The 22,984-nt window shown below is 44.8% G+C and overlaps 1 protein-coding gene across 1 annotated transcript; it reads left to right on the plus strand.

Moving 5' to 3' along the window:
* Nucleotides 1-568: 568 nt before the first annotated feature.
* Nucleotides 569-10,811, plus strand: Otulinl (OTU deubiquitinase with linear linkage specificity like). The gene is made up of 8 exons (XM_048368064.1): nt 569-791; nt 2,439-2,598; nt 2,682-2,713; nt 2,818-2,909; nt 3,888-4,037; nt 6,429-6,557; nt 8,575-8,844; nt 9,976-10,811. Exons 1-8 carry the CDS (start codon nt 749-751, stop codon nt 10,147-10,149), a joined length of 1,050 nt encoding a protein of 349 aa, XP_048224021.1. The 5' UTR covers nt 569-748; the 3' UTR covers nt 10,150-10,811.
* The last annotated feature ends 12,173 nt before the right edge of the window (nt 10,812-22,984 follow it).

The raw sequence follows: 22,984 nt of genomic DNA on the forward strand, positions 1-22,984 counted from the left end.
AAGAACCCACGGGTATGTGAAGAATTAGCCATCGTGGGCCAGCGACAGCTGGAAGTTTCCGAGGCTACTGCTGAGCTTTCCTCAGAGTGTGTTACCCGGGCCGGGCCCTGGGGGTGGGGGGACCTGTTGTCTGCATTATCACTTTGTTTCCGGCTCTTCAGTGACTTTTGGTTTTGTTTTCAGGGTTTGGTAGGTGTGGTTTTTTTTTTTCCTGTTTAAATTATTTCAGCTTTGAAATGTAGAGAATGGGGTGGAGGATGGAACCCCAAAGAATGCAAAGAAAAGCAGTACTTTCTTGTCGTTACAGCAGTTGTCTGTCGTGTTTAGCTGGAGCGATCACAGATGGGCTGCAGTGTCAGAGGCCTCTGGCTTGCTTGCTTTTAGGAGGACATGGAGTGTTTCCTCAACAGCATCTTAATTGCTGAAGTAGTTTTCCTTCTGAGGGTGAGGCCTGGGTTTCACTGGTGGTTGGGGGAGATGCATGGGACAAAGTCAGTAAAACTTCCAGCATCACAATGCACGGTACAGTATTATAGATTCATTTTAGCCAGCACTCGAGCATTTAGTGCGAAAGAATGACAAGGAAACTCGAGCTTTTGTGTCTGTCGACACGTGTGACGGAGGATCATGTCCTTAATTCCTGGCAGCACGTTGGAGCCCTTGCTCACAGTGCACACTTCCAGGTTTTGGCACTCTTTGCCACAACTTGCCCCCGCCATGCTCCCTTGTGTTCTTTTCATGCCATGAGATGACTGAACCTAGAGGCGGAGCCTCCCTCTCTACATTGTCAAGTAAGGTTGAAGCCAGCGTGGGTCGGAAAGTCTGTGAGACGCTCATCTCCACTTAACCACCAAAAAGCCAGAAGAGGAACGGTGGCCCAGTGCTAGAACTCCAGCCTTGAGTTACAAAGCGAAGCGACCGTGCCCGGGCTCGAAGTTCAAGCCTTAATACCAGTTCACACAGAAACGAAAAATCTACAGGTGTAAAGGAAATGTAGCCTTTCATTTTTGAACGTAAGGAGCCTTACTAGATTTCTAGGTGACAGTGATATAATGATTTAAATAGCTAATGAATGGTTTGAAATACGGAGACCCTTGTTTGAAAATGTCCTCGTAAGTAACTAGATATATACTTTTAATTTGCTAGTAATATTTTTTTTTCAGGTAAATTCTTGACTGAGTGAAAAATGCATGTTAAGTACTCAGGCAGTGAAAAAAATATCAGAATAATAGATTCCATATTGCTGATCACACTTCCCTAAATGTTGTGCGATGGAGGAAGTTATTTTGCCACAAGCCCCCGAGGGCTGGCCACCGCTCAAAAATCCACTTTGTCATTTGTACCTCAGCATCTGGCATGCTTAAGCAGAAGGTCTGGGGAATCTCGCGAGACCAGTGGCAGTTGGCAAGTGCATCGTTCGTTTTTCTCTGTGGTCCAGTCAGAGCTCACAGTGCACATCCTAAGGTGCATATCTAGACCCATCTTGTGTCTCTTCTTTTACACGGTCCGTGTTGTGGAAATGACGTCTGCATGCCTGCCGTTCTGAGCCACTTGTTCCGGCAAATAAAGTGACGCCATGTATTATGGCCTACAGTGACTCAACAGCACAGCAGTGGGCAAAGTTGGAACCCAGTGGTTACGTGGTTTGCTGGTCTGACATGCATTTGGGCTGAACTGCGTTGTGGAGTTGAGGGTGGCTTCCGCACCATTTGGGTGTGTGTCAGGCACTGTACAGGTACTTTCAAACTTTCACTTGTCCACAGTAGGATCTGTATTTAGATCTTCATTTTCAAGTCAAGAAAATTGGTGATGAAAAGAATTAGGTTGCCACATTCACAAAACTTGGTACAGTCGTGGAATTTGGAAGCCCATACTTTATGTACCTCCTCCTCCTCCTTTTCCTCCCCCCCCTCCTTTTTATTTGCTGGTCTTGGGTTTACACTCAAGGCCTGGGTGCTGTCCTTGAGCTTTCTCAGGCTAGTGCTCTACCACTTGAACCACAGCTCTGCTTCTTTCTTATTTTGCGTGATTAATTGGAGATAAGAGTCTCATAACCTTTTCTGCCTGGGCTGGCTTTGACTGTGGTCCTCAGACCTCAGCCTCCGGAGTCGCTGGGATCTCAGGAATGAGCCACCGGTGCCTGGCTGCATTATTCTTTTTTTTTTTTTTAATTTTGTATCCTATATAATATGTTCTTAATCATGACACTGTGGGAGAACTGGATATTTATTTGATTTTTGAGTTGGATCTCTGAATACTTAAATACTTGGGATCCTTTAGAAATGTGCTGTGGATTAGTGATGCCATTTTGTAGGCAACATGTGCTTGCTTGGCTGCGTGTATATTTTATAGAGGTTGTGTCTCTTATCAGTCACACCCGCACAGCTTAAAGCAAACTTGTAGAGTTGTGGCATGTTTTCTTCTTCTTCATTTTGTAGGAAACGACCAAGTACATTCTTGGACACTAGTTACAAACCAAGCTCTTGAACGCGCCTGGCGCCTGGCGAGGGGCTCCGTGACGCTGGCGGCTGCTTTCCTGACAGCCACCCTCTTCTACTTCAGAGGGCTGCATTTAGGCTTAGGGCACTGGCTGAAATGGTAGGTTATTTTACATCACTACGTTTCAAAAATGCCCTCGTGGTACAAAGCTTCATTTTGCTATGGTCCCCTTTCTCTTTCAGGTGGATTGGATATCTGCAGAGAAAATTCAAAAGTAAGTCTTTCCAGCCATATCGTTCCCTGTTTTGAAGGTGTGGAGAAGGCTCGCACAGAGGAGAAAGGAGAAGGGAACTGCCTTTTCTATTTTGTTTTGTCCAGGAAACCTCAGTGTGGAGGCGGAAGTTGATTTACTCGGTTACTGTGCCAGAGAGTGGAGGGGAGACACCCCCCGGGCCAAGCTGATGAGGAAGGTGAGTCTGTCTGTCTGTGGAGGTCGTGGAATACCTAGACAAGCAAGTTCCGGACACATCCCATTCGGAGTCACCAACGCCAAATAGGGCACAAGTGACAACTGTGGCTCTCTTTCAAGAGACTTTGGCCTTGGACCTTTGACCTGTGCCTTTGCATACCTAGGTGAATTAGGTCTGTAATTCAGAAAAGTCTAGCATTGTGCTGTGTTTCTGTCTCTCCTGGCCTGTGCCACATCCGCAGGCGTAGTGGAGACTCATCCGTGAAAGCGTCAGTTCCCTGAACATAAATATTTTGACAAGTTTTAGAATTTTTCCATTGACTTCATTTTAGTAGCTGTTCCTGACAATCTTCCCCATCTTGTCACTGGCAAAACACAAACACGGGCTGAGCAGGGAAGTCCACGCCAAGGACTCCTCGCTAGGAGGCTGAGATCACAGCATCATGGGTCAAAGGCAGCCAGGACAGATAAGTTTGTATCTGTCTCCAATTAACCAGCAAGATGTTGGGCTGGAGGCGTGGCTGAAGTGGTAGAGTGCCAGTCAAGCAAGGACATGAACCCTGAGTTCAAGCCATAGTACTAGCACACACAAAAGAAAAGAAAGGAAGGAAGGAAACAAGGAAGGACAGAAGAAAGGGGAGGAGGGAGAGGGGGAGAAAGGAAAATAAATCTTTACTATGCTCTTAAAAGTATTCTAGTGGTGCAACAGTTTAAAGATAATAAAAATAAAATTGAAAAAACAAAAGCACCAAGAGCAGAAGCGTCTAGAGCAGTTTTAATTAGATTATCTTTGTTATTAGTCTTCTGGGATTAGTCATCTAAGATAGTTCCTTGCACACGAGTGTTCCTGGAAGATGACAGGCAGCAGTGGGCGCAGCTCTCGTACTTTTTTGTCCACTTTCTTTGGGAGTAAATGAGCCTCCTCAGTGCGTTCACGGACTTACTCTCGGTCTCTTGCTCGGTGGACTCTTCCTCTCAGGCTCATGAGGAGCTGTTCTGGCGGCACCACATCAAGTGTGTTCGGCAGGTCAAGCAGGACAACTACAATGCCCTGCGCTCCGTGTTGTTTCAGATCTTCAGCCAGGGCCTCTCCTTCCCCTCGTGGATGAAGGAAAAGGACATTGTCAAGGTATGTCTTCACCCTGGGGCCCAGGACTGTCCCAGGGGACACCCGCAACTCCCAGGCTCCTGGTCTTCTCTGAACAGCTTTGTCCACAGAGGACCATGCGCCCGAGGGGCAGAGAGAGGCCCGTTAGTCCTCGGTGTCTCCTCAGATTGCAGATAAACCATTTCAGAAAGATAGTCAAAAGCAGTTTTATTGGGCTGGGGATATAGCCTAGTGGCAAGAGTGCCTGCCTCGGATACACGAGGCCCTAGGTTCGATTCCCCAGCACCACATATATGGAAAACGGCCAGAAGCGGCGCTGTGGCTCAGGTGGCAGAGTGCTAGCCTTGAGCGGGAAGAAGCCAGGGACAGTGCTCAGGCCCTGAGTCCAAGGCCCAGGACTGGCCAAAAAAAAAAAAAAAAAAGCAGTTTTATTCACTTTGTGTGTTGGTGTGTGTGTGTGTGTGTGTGTCCTAGGACTTTGATCTCAGGGCCTGGGTGCTGTCCCTGAGCTTTTGTGCTCAAGACCAGCATTGTACCACTTGAGCTACAGTTGCACTTCCAGCTGTTTTTCAGTAGTTCATTGGAGATAAGAGTCTCATGGACTTTCCTGCCAGGGGTGGCTTGGAACCTTGATCCTCAGATCTCAGCCTCTTGAGCCTCTAGGTCGTGAGCCACCAATGCCCAGCTCACCCATTTGTTTTGAATGCTCCTGTCTTTCCTTGAGGAGCCTCTGTCCGTTTAAGTCTGGAGGTCTACATGAAAATGAGTTTTAATAAATGCAGGTCGTGGCCAGGCGCCAGCTGCTCACGTCTGCAATCCTACCTCCTCGGGAAGCTAAGCCCTGGAGGGTCATAGCTTGAAGCCAGCCTGGCGGGAAAGTTCACAAGACTCCATCTCTAGTTAACCAGCAAAATGTCAGACGAGAATTATGCTTCACATGGTATAGCACCAGCTGTGAGCCAAACCAAGAGCATGGCGCTCTGAGTTCATGTCCTGGTGGAAAAGAGAGGTGGGGGAATACATACATAATACATATGTGTATACATACACACACATACATACATACACACATACAGTGTATCAAATGTTCCCCAAATGCTCTTGTATACCTCTTATTGCCAGTTGGTTTAGACCTCCAGTCCTTGGCAACCCCTGAATCTGTTTTCTGTCTCTATCATTTTCCCTTTTCCAAATGTCATATACCTTGAATCATCCAGTATGTAATCTTCTGATTCTGCCCGTTTCCCATAGTGAAGTGTATTTGTGACTCTTTCATGTTGTTCCATGGATGTGTAATTCTTCCCTTTTTGTTTGGTGTGATATTACTTAGCAAATGTAACTCCTCATTCACCAGTTGAAGGACACATGGATTGTATCTGGTATTAGGCAACTATAAGTAAAGTTGTCATCAATATTCTTATACAAGAGGATGTGGCCTAGTGCTTGCCTCGTTTACATGAAGCCCTGGGTTCGATTCCCCAGCACCACCCATACAGAAAATGGCCAGAAGTGGCGCTGTGGCTCAAGTGGCAGAGTGCTAGCCTTGAGCAAAAAGAAGCCAGGGACAGTGCCCAGGCCCTGAGTTCAAGCCCCAGGACTGGCAAAAAAAAAGGGGGGGGGGGAGCTGGGAATATGTCCTAGTGGCAAGAGTGCTTGACTCCTATACATGAAGCCCTGGGTTCAATTCCCCAGCACCACATATATAGAAAATGACCAGAAGTGGCGCTGTGGCTCAAGTGGCAGAGTGCTAGCCTTGAGCAAAAAGAAGCCAGGGACAGTGCTCAGACCCTGAGTCCAAGGCCCAGGACTGGCAAAAAAAAAAAAAAAAAAAATTCTTGTACAAGATTTTGTATGAATATTAGTTTACATTTTTTGTATAAATACCTAGGAGTTAGATAGCCCGGTGCTATGGTAGGTGTTATGTTTAACCTTATAAGAAACTACTAAATGGATTTTTTAAGTGATATGGCCGTTTTGCATTCAGCCAGCAATAGATTTCACCTACAAATAGTCGGCAAAGGGATGTATCAGCAAATGTAGCACCTTATACAGAAAGATTACTTGATGGCCATATTATTTTTATCACGTGTGAAATGCTGAAGATTGTCATTTAAAAATCACTTTATCCACAAATTGAAGAATAAGATGACTATAAGCTATCTGATTTGAGTTTTTAGACAAGGTCTTAGTATATAGCCCAGGCCTTGAGCCCTGGATCTTCTTGCCCCAGAGGCTGGGATTATAGGCATGTGCCACAGGACCTAGGAAATACACGCTTTGTACATACTGTTGTTATAGTCATGGTAAAGGCAGATTTCGAGGTGAGACAAGATTGTGGGCTGTGACTACTGCGAATTGTATGCGACAAATGTGGAGATACTAACCACTGTTGGTGTGCACTTCCTTTTCAAGCTTCCTGAAAAACTGCTATTTTCCCAAGGCTGTAATTGGATCCAGCAATACAGTTTTGGTCCTGAGAAGTATACAGGCTCAAATGTGTATGGAAAATTACGTAAATGTGTGGAATTATTGAAAACACAGGTGAGCATTTAGAGGAAGAAGCAAAAGGACTCAGGATCTAAAAGCATATATTCCAGAGGTAAGCCAGTAAGAGATGTAAACAGGAATCTCTCTTCTGCAGCTGACGATTTCCTCGTCTCCAAGGGTGGGCCCGGAAACCCAACCAGTCGTCTACCTCTGTTTCCCTTGAAAAAGTTTGGCCAGTTTCAGACAAGGGACTCTGAAAGACCGCTCTGCAATGTGGAAGTTGGAGATGGCAAAGATGCAGCAATCTAACTATAGGTTCTGCTGTCTTTTTATAATGACATAAATTTCAGTGTGAGTCGCTGAGCATACTAGCTGGCTTACCTGGAATGCCTTCACTTCTCTGAGCCATCATTTTCTGCTCTGTAAAAGGGAATTAGGAGTAGTATATACCCTGGTGGTTATTGTGAGAGAGGATTCAGTGAGTTAATATGTAAGGAGTGCTTTGAACTGTGTCCTGGTATAGGGAAGGGCTAAAGAACGCTACCACTATTTGCTGGAATATCTCTTCATAATCCGACTGTCTGAAGCATTTCTAGAGTACTGGCTCTCTTAGTGTTTTAGGTAATAGGTGATGCTTTTGCGAAAAACGTTTTATTTAAACTAGCTTGTTGGGGAAGTAATATGTGCATGTGTGTATATGTGTGTGTGTTTAATACAGCCCAGGGTACTAGAACAACATGTCATAAACTGAATGGCTTAAACAACAAATGTGTAGGGGTTGGGAATGTGGCTTAGTGATAGAGTGCTTGCCCAGCATGAAGCCCTGGGTTCCATTCCTCAGCGCCACATATACAGAAAAAGCCGGAAGTGGCACTGTGGTTCAAGGGGTAGAGTGCTAGTCTTGAGCAAAAGAAGCCAGGGACAGTGCTCAGGCCCTGAGTTCAAGCCCCAGGACTGGCAAAACAACAACAAAAAAAACAACAAACAAAACACAACAAATATTTATTGCTCCCAGTTCTGGAGGCTGGAAACCTGAGCTCAGGTGTCAGCAGGTGGGAGGTGGAAGGGCCTTCTTCCTGGTTTACAGGAAGGTATCTTCATGCTGTGTCCTTGCGTAGCACAGAGGAGGTAGTAACAGTTTGTTTGCTTCCCTTTTTTTTTTTTTTGGTCCTAAGGCTTAAACTCTGGGCCTAGATGCTGTCTCTGAGGTCCTTTTGCTCAAGACTAGCGCTCTACCACTTGAGCCACAGTGCCACTTCCACCTTTATTGGAGATAAGAGTCTCATAGACTTTCCCACCCAGGCTGGCTTTGAACCGCGATCCTCAGATCTCAGCATCCTGAGTAGCTAGGATTCCAGGCGTGAGCCACCGGCGCCCAGCTCTGCTTCTTCTTGTGAGGTCACCAGTCCCACTCTACCTGCAAGCGACCATCCGAAGGCCTGGGATTAGACACTCGGGCTGGGGGAGGGGCAGGAGTGGCCCACCGCAGTGTACCTATGCTTAAAAAATCCGTACTAACAAAGAACATGACCAAGTTCTCCTTTCATCCATTCCTTTCGGGCTTATTTTGCTAGAATGGGGACTGTTGGAGGAGGGGTGCGAGGATTAGAGGATGAACAGCATCTAACCACATTCTGTAAATGAACAAAGATCACGGAGTGAAACTCGCTGGAAGCTGACGAGTGGGGTCGTGGGGATGTCGAAGGTGAGCGTAGACAGGGGTCCGTCTGATGGAAACGCTGTGTATGCAAGCGTGGTGAAACGTGTGGCGGTGCCTCCGCTAGGAAGGTGAACGGCAGGCGTGGGCATGGGGAGCTGAGAGGGGAAAGGACGGAACACGGTCAAGGACTTCCTGTTACCTGTGTGAACAGAGAGAAGGGGGAGGGGACGAGAAACAGGACAGAGGGGTGAGTCTGAGGAAGAGCCACTGTGACAGACGTGTCCCAGTGAAACCCCATCGTCCAACGAATTGATGCCAATAAGAGATGTGAACTTGGAAAATAAAGCAGAAAAATACTTGTACAGTAATATGTCGCTCTATTCAGCTTTCCTGTTGCATCCCTCCTTTTAGTGGGCCGAATTTAGTGGCGTTAAAGATTATCACAAGAGAGGAGCTCGGTGCAACATCCTTTTCTCCAACGCTGTGTTGGAGCATAAGCTTTACGAAGCACTGAAGTTCACCATGCTGTATCACGTGACTGAAGTCTATGAACAGATGAAAACGAACAAGAGCATCCCCGGGCTGTTCCGACTGCTGTTTTCCAGGGAGACATCTGCGGATCCTTTGAGCTTCATGATGAATCACCTGAATTCTGTGGGCGACACCCATGGGTTAGAGCAGGTAAGTGGGGGGAGGGGAGAGGGGGGACCCTCCTGGGCGTGTTGTGAACGTGTGGACCTTCTGGGGTTCCGTGCAGCGGGATACAGCCAGCTGTACAGAGGTGGCCGGCTCGTGTGACTGGCCCCACGCGAGGAGAAGGAGGGACAAACCTCCCAGCTGTCCGCCGCTTGTCTTGGGGTCTGCAGACCCCCTGCCTGAGGCAGCAGAACTGGAAAGCGGCTGACCTGCCCCCTGGGTCGCAGGTTCCCATGTACAGGTTAGCGGGGAGAAAGTCGATTTTGAGAGCTGTATAGCTTCCTGAAAGCATTTGGTTACTTATGGCCAATAAATAGGGATTATCAGAAAATTTAAACATAGGAAGTGTTCTCCCCCCTTGGAAAAGGGTTCTTTTGTTTTGTTTTTTTCTTTTGCTTCCTAGAGAGTGGACACAGTTGTCTGATAGTTCTACACAAACTGGTTAAAAATAATGTTAAGCCGGGCGCTGGTGGCTCACACCTGTAATCCTAGCTACTCAGAAGGATTGCGGTTCAAAGCCAGCCCAAGCAGGAAAGTCTGTGAGACTCTTATCTCCACTTAACCACCAGAAAATTGGAAGTGGTTCTGTGGCTCAAATGGTAGAACACTAGCCTTGTGCTGAAGAGCTCAGGGACAGCATCCAGGCCCCACGACTGACCTCCCCCCCCCAAAAAAAAAGATAAAGTGAGCTAGGTGTTGGTGGCTCATCCCTGTAATCTTAGCTACTTAAAAGGCTAAGTAAATAGTAGGAGGAACAAGTAGTAAAGTGCCAGCGTTGAGTGAAAAAGCTAAGGGACAGTGCCCAGGCCCTGAGTTCAAGGCCCAGTGTGGGCACATGTATACAAGGTGTAATTTCCCCCCTGCCTAACAGTTTTTTCCTATGATTTCATCACACTAGAGAGATGTCCCCTTCCTTCCATACAATGGACATTTTCCCCTAAGCCCACTCAAGGGCTTATGGGTGGGTCTGTAAACAAGTAGATCATTTCATAAGCTGCAGAACACCCCCTCCTTGACGCCCCCCTTCACTCCACCCCCTTCATCCCCGCTGCATGGTGGTGGGAGACAGGAATTCTAAAATTCATACTGCTGACCTCTCTTTTATCTCATCCCCAGATTGATATGTTTATACTTGGATATTCCCTTGAAGTGAAGATAAAAGTGTTTCGATTGTTCAAGTTTAACTCCAGAGACTTTGCCGTCTGCTACCCAGAGGAGCCGCTCCGGGAGTGGCCTGAGATCTCTCTGTTGACGGAGAATGACCGCCACTACCACATTCCTGTCTTTTAAGTCTGCCGTGGGCCAGGCGCTGGCTCTCACCAGGGACAGTGGTCACCCTTGCAACCAAAGTATTTCCCCCAGGAAACCAAGGTAGCATTTCAGCTGTGGAAGGAATGAGGACCCTCTGCTGGGAATTGCAAGTCCACTGGGGAGGAGATGCACGAATGGCTTTCCTTTTCTTTTCAGCGATTTCCTCCAATGTAGCTGCACTCATACATTTGGGAATTAGAAGTTTGACCTCTTTCATCAAGGTCAATTGACCTGGTCACTTCCCATCGTGGCAGGCCTTTAAGACACAGCGAAACTTAATATAGACGACAGAAAGAAAAGAAAATAAGTAGAGGGAAATGGCTAACCTGGAAAGAATTTCCTTATCTCTGACCTTTGTGTTCTACAGTAGGAATTTCACCTTGGGCTGATTTTGGATCTTCATAAACATGGCAATATTTTATAAGCATTATCCTGGGAATCTCTGCTGTACTTTAATTTTTCTACAATCATTGGATTAACATTAAAAGAATGTGTATGTGTGTTTATGTATATGTGTTTACATACAAACATTGATACACATACAAATAACCACTACTTTGTACTATTGTACAGTTGATTTTGTTTCTGCATCTGTTGTTACTATTGATCTGCCCAGCTTGATAGGTGTCACTTAGATTTTTTTTTTTTTTGGCCAGTCCTGGGCCTTGGACTCAGGGCCTGAGCACTGTCCCTGGCTTCTTCCTGCTCAAGGCTAGCACTCTGCCACTTGAGCCACAGCGCCGCTTCTGGCCGTTTTCTGTATATGTGGTGCTGGGGAATCGAACCTAGGGCCTTGTGTATCCGAGGCAGGCACTCTTGCCACTAGGCTATATCTCCAGCCCCTCACTTAGATTTTTTTAAAGATCAATTCCATAGATTGAGGCAACTGAACAACAATTCTGAGGCTGCCAGTGTTTATTTACACGTGGAATGTCAGTGTGGGAGGCCGTACCCTCAGACACGAAGATGCCGTGACCCCTACCCCAGAACCTGTGAACTCATTGGGAGAAATGGCAGAGGGGAATGCAGCTTGTGGGTGGGATTATGGTACTAAGTTGCTGTTTGGAGGAACAAAATGAGGCTAGGTTAGACTATCTAGCTGGCCCTGCTCCCTAAAGGCGGAAGAGAGACTCAGAAGAGTGTCATAGTCAAATGAGATGTGAAATGTGTTTGGAAGACAATTCAGAGTTGTTCCAATGCTCAGGCTTTGAAAGAAGAGGAAGGGGCCATGAACCAAGGAGTGCGGGAGGCCTCTGGAAACTGGAAAAGGCCCAGTGACACAGTCATCGAACCTCCAGAAGGCACGCAGCCCTGTCAACATCTGGATTTCAGCCCACTGAGACAGGAGGCAGAGCTCCAGCCTATAAAGGTATAGGTTAACAGGCTCACGTTTCAGCTGCTGCTGTTGAAGACAGTGTGTCTTAGCATCATTGGAAAAGTAGTATTCTTGGTCTTAATTTTGATCGTTTTTATTTTAGAAGTTCTTCGCTAGTTCATTTGGCAATCGATATTTTGGAGGTACTTTGTCCATCTGTTTTGAGTTCCACTAAGTAAACAAATTTTTTTAACTTAATTTTCTTTTTTTGCCAGTCCTGGGGCTTGAACTCAGGGCCTGAGCACTGTCCCTGGCCTCTTTTTGCTCAAGGCTAGCACTCTACCACTTGAGCCACAGTGCCACTTCCAACTTTTTCTGTTTATGTGGTGCTGAGGAATCGAACCTGGGCTTCATGCATGCTAGGCAAGCGCTCAACCGCTAAGCCGCATTCCCAGCCCCTACAAACTTAAATTTTATTATTTTTTTTGCCAGTCCTTGGGCTTGAACTCAGGGCCTGAGCACTGTCCCTGATCTCTTTTTGCTCAAGGCTAGCACTCTACCACTTGAGCCGCAGCACCACTTCTGGCTTTGTCTATATATGTAGTGCTGAGGAATCGAACTCAGGGCTCCATGCATGCTGGGTAAGCACTCTACCACTAGGCCACATTCCCAGCCCCAAATTTAAATTTTAGAAAAAATTTTAAAATGACACACCACTTCTTTCTAATGTGTAAGTAACTTACTAAACAAGGTATTTGGGGCTCTCCCTTACGTTTGTATTGCTTCTTCAATAAACAGAATGAGCATGTGGTGTATAAAATCAGTATCCACATTTGATTTTTTTTTTCTTCCTTTTCTGCACTGGCTATGGAGCTTGACCTCAGGGCCTGGACACTGCCTCTGCTAGTGCTCTACCACGTGAGCCAACACAGCTCTACTTGTGGCATATTTGATTTTGGTAGTTGGAGATATGAGTCCCATAGACTTTCCTGCTGGCTTCCATCTGCAGTTTTCAGATGTCAGCCTCCTGCGTAGCGAGGAGCACAGGCGTGAGCCGGGCTGCCCGCGGCATCCACAGTCTTTTGTAATGGAAACACGGTCAGGTATATGAGCCACGTGAGTAAGATGTCCAACAGTCTCCATTGTCCATGAGTCTTCTGGCTGGGCACTGAGGAGCCAACATCATGGGGCTTTCCCTTGCCAGAACAAGAGCTCTGACTGGCTTCTTCTACAGCTCCTTCCTGTTCAGACTTCCCTACAGACTGAGCTATTTGTTACTGTTTGCTTTTTCTGTTCATGTGTAGACATGGTGACAGTCTGGCCACTTTGGCTGGTATTTATGGAACTGCTGTGCTGAACTTTTGGCTCCAGGGAAACTATCCAGGTGGCCCTGGCATTTGTATATTACCACTCACCTTGGCTGTCCTTACCAACGTACTTACTTCCACCGCAATCCAGGATTAAAAGGAAAAAGGTATTCCCTGAGATTTGCTCCCATCAACCCAGTGTCCTCTACCCAAGCACTGGAATCACTGGTATACACCACCACACTGGATCCTGCCAACAAAAGCAAAGCTCATCCGAACGGTTTAGGTGTCATAGCCACATGGTTTGTAAGTTAATGGGAAAAGCACACACACAGTCAGCCATTTCTAGACCAGAAGGTTCTATTGGATGGCCAGAGGTGTCTGCCTGCCTCTATACTTGAAGGTCTTGAGATGTGTTGGGAGCACACTTGTGCTGGGTGTGCAAAATGGCTCAGAAGTGAGCCTGAACATGTGCCTCACATGGAATGGCAAAGTCATTCATCTGACATCTCTGGAAAAACACCACCCTGTTTGAAAAATCGGATTTATATATCGATTCGATCTGTTAGTCCTTATAGTCAATGTCATCAGGTCTTCGATGATATTTAAGCCATTTTGCTCTCGTCAGTGTCTCTCACTCACTTGGAGTGATTCTTGGGACTTTGGCTGAGAGGCTTTCCTTACACTGAGTGCCTGTGTAGCTCAGTGTGGTGGTGCATGGCTGCGCTCCCAGGAGGCTGGAAGGGGAGGATTGGAGTCTGAGGCTAGCCACAGCAAGAAGTCATTGTCTGAAAAATTACCCAAAGCCCAAAGGAGGGCTGGAGGCATGGTTGAAATGGCAGAATATCTGCCTAACAAGTGTGAGATTCTGATTTCATGCCCCAGGACTGATAAAGGAAAAGAAAAAAAAAGTCTTGCTCGAAGTATTTGCATCTCGATCTAGAGGACTGCAAAGATGATTTGTGAAACATTTGTTTACTTATTTTTTCAATTTATTTAAACGCAGAGACTGCTGAAATACAGAACGGTTTTCCTCTATTGAAATAGCTTTGTTAGTTATTGTTCCCTAGAGCTAACCAAAATACCTGACAGAAACCACCTGAGGGGAGGGTGACTTATTCTGCTCACGAGTTCAGAGGGGTCCAGTCCATCGCTGCTTGGCTCCCCTTGCATGCACAGAACAGCATGGCAGCGGGAGCCTGTGGTAGAGATTCTCCCCTAAGAGGAAGCCACCAGGCACTGGGTGTCACCTTCAAAGGCACGCCCCACCAACCCACTTCCTTCAGCAGAACTGTACCTCCCGGGGTTTCACCGGAATAGCCACACTGGCTGGACATTAAACACTCAACCCATCAGCCACTGGGGGACCACTTCATCTTCAGACCATCACAATAGCTTATTTGTACACAAAGACTATTTCCTGTTCCTGACATACAGAACTTGAGTTCAGACTTCTAAATAGACAACAGTACTTACACCCCATGCTCAGCATCGTATCTCAGCATTATGTTTCACTCCCAACGTGGAAATGTCAGGGTGGGATAAGAGTATGCACTAGCTTGGTTTATGGATAACATGACTTCTACTTGGTGGCACTCAGCAAATGTCTTCAAACTAACACACAGCCTGAGACTGTTGACTCCATTTCTTTTTCTGTCTGTCCTGGTGTTTGAACTCAGGGCCTGGGCACTGTCCCTGAGCTTTTTTGCTCAAGGCTAACACTATCACTTGGAGCCACAGAGCCACTTCCACTTTTATGGTGGTTAATTGGAGCTAAGAGTCTCACAGATTTTCTGCCTAGGCTGGCTTTGAACAGTGATTCTCAGCCTCCCGAGTAGTTAGGATTTTAGGTGTGAGCCACTGGTGCCTGGCTCTTGGCTCCTTTTCTTGCCACGGTTGTCATTCCCTAGCAAAACGTGGGCAGTGCCTTGGGAGCGGCTTTGAGAATGTGTTGAGTCTCTGCTCGCTGCACCCGATGCTGGGGGATTCTGTTGGGTTGCTGGCTTTTCTGCTGGGCTCAGGACTTCAAGGGAAAGACTTGAGGAGGAGGGCTACGAGGAGAAGCAACGGGCACAAACTGACTTGTATGGAGGTCAAAGCCCAGAAAGCCGATCATGTGTTCTGGAGGTATGGATCCAAGTAGTTATACGTATGACTTCCTTAATGCCGGGGACATGGAGGGGGGTGTGGAAAAGAAAGGCAGAAATGAAGGTCGGCTGGTGGAAGTGATTTATTGTAAAATACTGGTACCAGTACCAGTATAGGATAGGAAAGACAAATATTTATGTTTCTCTTATCGGAAGCTACTTTTAAGCTATAGTTAAACTTGCTGGGTAGGTTAAAAGAAAAACAGCGCTGGAGTAAATCTGATTTGTGTTTAATCAGCAAACAGTAAATGGGTAAATTTTTTTTTTTTGTTTGGTTAGATTTAACAAGGCAATAATGGAATACTTTTTTTTTTTTTTTTTTTTTTTTTGCCAGTCCTGGGGCTTGGACTCAGGGCCTGAGCACTGTCCCTTCTTTTTGCTCAAGGCTAGCACTCTGCCACTTGAGCCACAGCACCACTTCTGGCCGTTTTCTGTATATGTGGTGCTGGGGAATTGAACCCAGGGCCTCGGGTATACGAGGCAAGCACTCTTGCCACTAGGCCATATCCCCAGCCCCAATAATGGAATTCTTTAAAATATTTTTATTAAATTTTTCATTACTATACAGGTGAGATGTAGAGGGGTTACAGTCGCGTAAGTCTGGTAATGAGTACATTTCTTTTTGGACAATGTCACCCCTTCCCTTGCTCTCTCCCAGTTTCTCCCTCCCATCCTGCCTACAAGTTGTATAGCACATTATCAACATGATGTCTAGTGAATACCCAGGCTGCGTTTGTTCACCATTTGTCTCTCCATTTCTGTGTCCCCTTGCCCTCCCAAGGACAGATAAATGAACAAACAAGACCAGAAGAAAAGAAAAACAACAAAGAAAAAGCCCTTGTGTCCATTTCCCGGAGTTCATTTCAGTAAATGTTATTTTATAAGAGCAAAAGGCAAATGGGCGTTGTGCGTTTGTGTTCCTCCCCTAAGGCTAACCTTCTTTGGTCTCACTGTGTGAATGTCTACAGTCCCGTATAATTTATCATGTCCCATGAGATCATTTACATTATAGCTACATTTAAAAAATAATTTTTTGGCTGCCCTTCTTCTATGTCCTCACAAATACAGCACACTGAAGAGACTTGGTATGCTGCGTTGAACAGGAAAGGCAAACACCCCAAGTTCATTCTCATTCTCTCTCTCATTTGTTTTTGCCTGTCCTGGGGCTTGAACTCAGGGCCTTGGTGCTGTCGCTGAGCCTCTTTGTGCTCAAGGCTAGTGCTCTACCACTTGAGCACCACTTCCAGCTTTTTCTGAGTAGTTTATTGGAGATAAGAGTCTCACGGGCTTTCCTGCCTGGCTGGTTTGAACGGTGGTTCTCAGATCTCAGCCTCCTGAGTAGCAAGGATTTCCAGGTGTGAGCCACTGGTGCCTGGCTCCAAGTTCTCATTCATTCATTCATTCACTTTAATTACTTTACTGTGTTTGAGGTGCTATACAACGGGTTACCTTTATGTACGTCAGGTAATAATAAGTACATTCCCTTCCTTTTTCATAGTATCATCTATTCCTTCATCCTCTCCCATCTCCACCCATGGCTTACACGGTTCATGTTCATCAATGTCCAGTGCAGCCAGTGAGCTCCCCTGCTGCGTTCTCACCTGTCTTCCGCTGACTCTGTGCCCTCCCCCCACCTTCCCGAGATGTGCAGTGAGTACACTGTATAGAAGGTGAAGAATACAGAGTCATCAGAAAAAAAAAGAAATTAAGAAAAAGGTCCTTTGTTTCCGTATCTCTGGGGTTTGTTTCAGTATGTATCCTGTTTTCTATACATAGGAAGAGGCACATGGGTATTACAACTTGGTGGTTTTCTCCTAAGACTGTCCTCTTTTGGGTTCCCTGTATGTGAGTGTCTAGAATCCTGTATAATTTGTCATGTCCCATTGCATTTTAAATCCAACTTCTGAATATCAGGGAGAGCATGTGCTGTTGTCTCTCTGATCTTGGCTTATCTACTTAACATGATTTTAGTTCCACCCATTTCCCTGCAAATGACATTACTTTATTCTTTCTAATGGCGGTGTAAAATTCCATCATATATAGGTACCCCTTTTTTTGATTCATTCATCTATTGTGGGGCATCAGGGTTGTTTCCGTACCTTGGCTATTGTGAATACTGCGGGAATACGCATGGACGTGCAGGTGTCCTTGTCATATCCTGGTTTGTGATGTTCAGGGGAGATGCCTAGGGGTGATATGACTGGGACATAGGGAAGGTCTATGTTTAGTTTTTTGAGGAACCTCCAGATTGCTGTCCAGAGTGGTTGTTACTAGTTTACATTCCCACCAGCAAGGACTGAAGTGGCCTTTTCCTGTTGAAAACAGTAATGTACTCACTACTGGTGGCTCACACCTGTCACCCTAGTTATTGGGGAGGCTGAGATCTGAGGATTGCAGTTTGAAGCCAGCCTGGGCAAGTAAGTTCATGAGACTTATCTCCAATTAACCACCAAAAAGCCAGAGTGGAGTTGTGCCTCTAGTGGAACAATACCAGCTTTGGGTGAGAAAGTTAAGGGACAGCATCCAGGCCCTGAGTTCAAGCCCAGGTCTGACAGACACTGACACAGACACAGACACAGACACAGACACACACACAGACACACACACACACACACACACACACACACACACTGGTGCATGTATATAAATCTTCCAAAGGAAAAAATAAAACTGATCCAGCTGTCTAAAGAGAATTTTCTGTGTATTGTACTATAGCAAAAGTAACGGGCAGAATCTATTTATACAGTGGTTCAATTTTGTTTCAGTGTTTAAGAAGCAACAACTAAACCCTCACCATAGGAGTGTGTGTGTGTTTGTGTGTGTGTGTGCTCAAATCTCTGTATCTGTGGCTCCCCTATCACACATTAACGAATTCTGGATTGGAAATAGGTAGAAAAATTCATGTATAGACTTTTATTGCCATTATTTCTATAGACAGTATATAATAATAGCTATTTATTTAGCATTGACATTGTATTGGTTGTTATAAATGATCTAGAGGTGATTTTTTTAAAGTACACAGGAAGATGCTCATAGCTCATAGATAAACTTCATGTGAAGAAAACCTTGGAACTTTGTTTGGTTTTGTTTTTCTTTGCCAGTCCTGGGGCTTGAACTCAGGGCCTGAGCACTGTCCCTGGCTCAAGGCTAGCACTCTGCCACTTGAGCCACAGTGCCACTTCCTGCTTTTTCTATATACATGGTGCTGAGGAATCAAACCCAGGGCTTCAAGTATATGAGACGAGCACTTTACCACTAGGCCATATTCCCAGCCCAACTTTGGAACTTTGAAGCCTGTTGCCATAAAGGCTTTTTATTGGATTAATCTTAAACCTGAGTAGATGCAGAACTCTTGTCTGGGCTTCTGCTGTCATGGTATAATTTGTGCTCCCAGAATAAAACAGATTGCAATTGGATGAGTTGCATAGTTTGTCATGTATGTACACTGATAGGTTTGGATGGGAAAATGAAGCTAAGAGACGCAAGAGACCTAAGTCAATGTCCAGTATGTAACCCATTTATGTTGTTGAATGGACGAGGGTGGTAGATCTTTTGTTTCATAGTGTTTTGCTCACAGAATACATATACAAAGGCACTCATGGCTGTCATAGCACATTTTATTATCGAAAAGAAATGTGTAATGAAAATCTCACTTTGGTTAGACTTCAGCAGGCTCTGGTTACCCTCTCAAAGGTGGTCTTTGAAAGGATGGCAGTTGCGAGGGACTTGTCCATGGTGCTGACACTCGACATGTTTTAGAGTTAGCTGATGGCCTTCGAGATCTGTATGTTTCTTTCTGGGTTTCTATCACCTGATAACACTATTATTAAATATATTATTTATTATATTATATATTGTTTTCTCCTTAAGGCTTTGGAGGACTTTTTAAAATTATAGCTTTATTAGGCAGTTTGTATACCATTTAATTCACCTTTGAAAAATATATGTAATTCAGGGCTGGGAGGGTTGGCTTGGGTGGTACAATGCCAGCTTAGTGAGTGTGAGTCTGGATGTCCAACTCCACTACCACCACCCAAAATTAAAAGTGTAGTAGATCTTAGTGTCTCCAAAAAGTCTGGAACTGCCACCACTATCTAATTTCAAAACATATTTATTACCACAAAAATATCCTATTAGCAGTCACTTTCCATTCTCCATTCCTCCCACCTTGGCCGCTGCCAACCATTAAATACTTTCCATCTATACAGTGGCCTGTTCTGACATTTTATGTAATGGGAATCACTCAATATGTGATGTGGCTTTTGATGACTGCCTTTCACATACTGTGTGTGTGTGTGTGTGTGTGTGTGTGTGTGTATGTGTGTGTGTGTGTTAGCATTGAACCCAAGGCCTTGCACATGCCAGGCAAGTGTTCTACAATGGAGTGACAGGACACTCTCACATAGCATGTTAAAAGCTGGTCTATGAATTAGGATGTGCCAGTAATTTGTTATTGACTATAGCATTTTATATATATGTATATATTTGTGTATATATATATATATATATATATATTTCCATTGGTTGATGGACATTTGAGTGGTTGATTGGTTGTTGCTGCAGTTTTTCTTTGGGTCTGTTTTGATCCCCTTGGATGTCTACCTCAGAGTGGAATCCCTTCATTTAATATCTTGAGGAACTGCCAAATAACTTTGCAAGCAGCTGCAGTTTTACATTCCTAACAACAAGGAATATGGGTTGCAATTTCTCCATATCCTCACCAACATTTGTTGTTGTGTGTTTTCTTGATTTTTAGCTGTCCTAGTGGATATGAAATTATATCTCATTTTAGTTTTGATTTGCACTTGGATTTTTCTTGTGACCGTTGATGAACCAGTTTTCTTGTCTTTTTCTTTTGCCAGTCCTTGGGCTTAAACTCAGGGCCTAGGCACTGTCCCTGAGCTTCTTTTGCTCAAGGCTAGCACTCTACCACTTGAGCTATATAGCACTACTTCCCATTTTTTCTGTTTATGTGGTACTTAGGAACCGAATGCAGGGCCTTGAGCATGCTTTTGTTATTTTCTCTTGAGAAATGCCTCTTCAAATCCTTTGCTCATTTTAAATTGGGTTATTTTCATTGCTGAGTTGAAAAAGTTCTTTACATAGGCTGGAGGGTCCCTTATCAGGTGATTTGCAAATATTTTCTACTGTCCCATGGGTTGTCTTTAGAGACCTTTTATGGTGAGAAGAGATACGTTCAACACAACAACCCTCTGATTTTCTCCAGTAGTTCCCTCAACCATCTTCCATGGGTTGGTTAACATAATGTAAGAATTGCAGTATCTGTGCCTTGACTAGGTCATTATGGAGCAACAAACTCATTTCACAATGTAATTATTGGGAAATAACAAATGAATATAATAAAACACAGGAGGTATACTCATGCCTGGAAAAAGAAGAGACCTCTCTCAAACACTGCTTTCCCATCATTCTGCCTGCTGTCATTCAACACACCAAACTGATTTAAAGTGACGACTAGGAACAAAGGTATATGGCAGCCTAAAACTGTCTTATGTCCTAGAAATTATAAAATTCCTGTGTTCAAATATAATTTAGTATACAAACTATACTGTTGCCACATAGCTGAAGTTCCCACATAATTTATAAAGCTTTTAATATCTTTCACCCTAGTATCATAAAGTCATATTGAGTAGGGTCACCTGAGATACTTTTAGTATTTTATCCCAGTAAGTCCTGTATAGACTTTTGCAATGCACAGTAGGAGTTAAATGACTGTTTTTGATGCACTGTGGTCTGTAGGAGGTAATGGAGTACTCCTTTATGGATGTGACATGAAATAATTAGGTAAAACTGGCCTCTAGGATGTTACTAGAATTATAGCTTTGGCTTTATGTGTTTGTCTTAAAACCACTGTTCACTACTGGGTTATAAAGAATTCATACTCTCCAACAAAAAGTCTGATACAACTCCGTGGGTAAAAGGAGGGTGAAGCCAGGTGTTGGCGGCTCCCTTCTCTAATCCTAACTACTGACGAGGCTGAGGTCCAAGGATTGTGGTTTGAAGCCAGACTGGTCAGGAGAGTCCGGTAGACTTATCTCCAATTAACCACCAAAAAACCAAAAGTGGAGCTGGGGTTTAAGTGGCAGAACACTAGCCTTGACCACAAAAGCTCAAGGACAGTTCCCAAGTGCTGAGTTCAAGACCTAGGACTGGCATAAACACACAACAAATGTTTGGTTTCCTTGAGTCAATCGCCAGTCTGGTGTGACTCTAGCCTCCTAATCTCAAATGGCCGAGAGTCTGTTTCTTCACTCTAGATCCTGAGCTAAAATGTTTTAGGCTGGGGTGGCAGGAGCTGTTCCAGGAGAGGCTCTCCTGCTGCCCCCTAGTGTTGACAACTGCATATCCACAAAGCTTTGCCTACAAATAATCAGAAAAACTTATAGACGGCAATAGCCTAGTAATGTTAAAGGTTATTTAAAAGTTACCACATTCTATAAGGATTAGATCACCTTGCGTAGGTTCAGGTCATTAAGCCTGGCTCCAGAAATGTATGGCAAGTTCAGATCTGATCTTGAAGGGTAGTATATTAAAGATGTTTCATAAACCATGAGGTTTATGAAACCATGAAGTACCAGATATAAATCTAATTTTAAAAGCACTGTTAGAGACCACCCTTTCAGCCCTTCATAAGCTACTGGTAGGAGTTACTACCTAGATTTTGCATCTGAAGAATCTGAGGGTCAGAGAGGCTAAATGATCTGTAAAAGGTCCTTCTATCTGCTGTTGCCATTATAAGATGTATGGAACTAACAGTAAGTCATCTAGACAAAAATGAGGTGTGGCTCAATGTTAAAGTGCCTGATCAGCAAGCTTGAGCCCCTGAGTTCAAACCCCTGGACTGCCCTCCCCCTAAAACAATATAAAAACAATGAGAACCTTGTAGTAACACAGTAGTGTTCTTTGTAAATTGCTTATTTTTTAATTAAGTAGTTGTGCAAAGCGGTTTCTATTCTAGAAGTCGGGTTATGAGTACAAAGCTCCTGGATCAATGTTATCCTTTCCACTGTTTGTCTCCATCCATCCCCACCCAGAAGTCACACAGTTCAATCTCACATAATTCGCATGAATACAATGACTGCTCAGCCTTCCTCCACACAGCAGTGAAACTTGAGTCTTTTGTATATTATTCTAGGCAAAGCTCTGAAGTACAGGCATGAAGCCCACGTGATTGCAAATATAATCAACTGTTACAAATCACAATATCATCCTTGAAATGATCTAACATTTCAGTCAAGAAGACTGGACACCAACTGGAGTTGGCTCTAGCAGCGTTATTATATCGGCTTTTATTTAAGTTTACGGTGTTTTTATGTTATATTCACCGTGATGTAAAAATGGGTGCTATATAGTCTTACGGTTTTTTCCCCACTCATGACTGACTTTAGAAACTGTCTTTTTCAATTTAAAGACACTTAAACAGTTCTCTCGTGACGCTGTGTTCTAGTCGGTGAGCGTTAACGCTCTCTCCGGCAGGCGTGCGAGAACGCCACGCGTTCCTCACAGCGGTGGGGAGCGTGTGGCCCGGGCAGGCGGGCTTCCCGTGTGCCTGTGCGCGGCCTGCACGCATCCGCCCGTGCTGACCACTGGATGGCCTGCCAAGCATGCCACACAGTGCATGGGTACTGTTCTTGAGCTGTTTTGCTCAAGGCTAGTGCTCTACCACTTGCCACAGCTCCACTTCTGGCTTTTTGGTGGTTCACTGGAGATCAGAGTCTCAGGGTCTTTTCTGCCTTAGTTAGCTTTGAACTGTGATCTGCAGATCTCGTCCTCCTGGGCAGTTACAATGACAGTTGGGATTACTGGGAGCCACTAGTTCCAGTAAGTTTTTAAATTTTTTTAGTACAATAGATTTTGTATTTTAAGAAGTTTTAGGTTTACAAAAAACAAGGAGATGATAGAGCCACACCATAGCAATTTCCTCTATTCCTAACAATGTGTTAATATGTGGCATATTTATTACAATTACTGAACCAGCAAGCCTGTAGTCTACTGAGATTTCTTTTATTTGACCTGGTATCTTG

The sequence above is a fragment of the Perognathus longimembris genome, chromosome 19, assembly GCF_023159225.1.
Source record: "Perognathus longimembris pacificus isolate PPM17 chromosome 19, ASM2315922v1, whole genome shotgun sequence".
Classification (NCBI taxonomy): domain Eukaryota; kingdom Metazoa; phylum Chordata; class Mammalia; order Rodentia; family Heteromyidae; genus Perognathus; species Perognathus longimembris.

What these genes read in the sequence shown, in the direction of transcription:
- Otulinl (XM_048368064.1), top strand. Translation starts at nt 749, where the DNA reads ATGACTGAACCTAGAGGCGGAGCCTCCCTCTCTACATTGTCAA. An exon ending in TCTGCAGAGAAAATTCAAAA is followed by an intron (nt 2,714 to 2,817) that starts GTAAGTCTTTCC and finishes TGTTTTGTCCAG; the next exon opens with GAAACCTCAGTGTGGAGGCG. An exon ending in TGGAATTATTGAAAACACAG is followed by an intron (nt 6,558 to 8,574) that starts GTGAGCATTTAG and finishes CCCTCCTTTTAG; the next exon opens with TGGGCCGAATTTAGTGGCGT.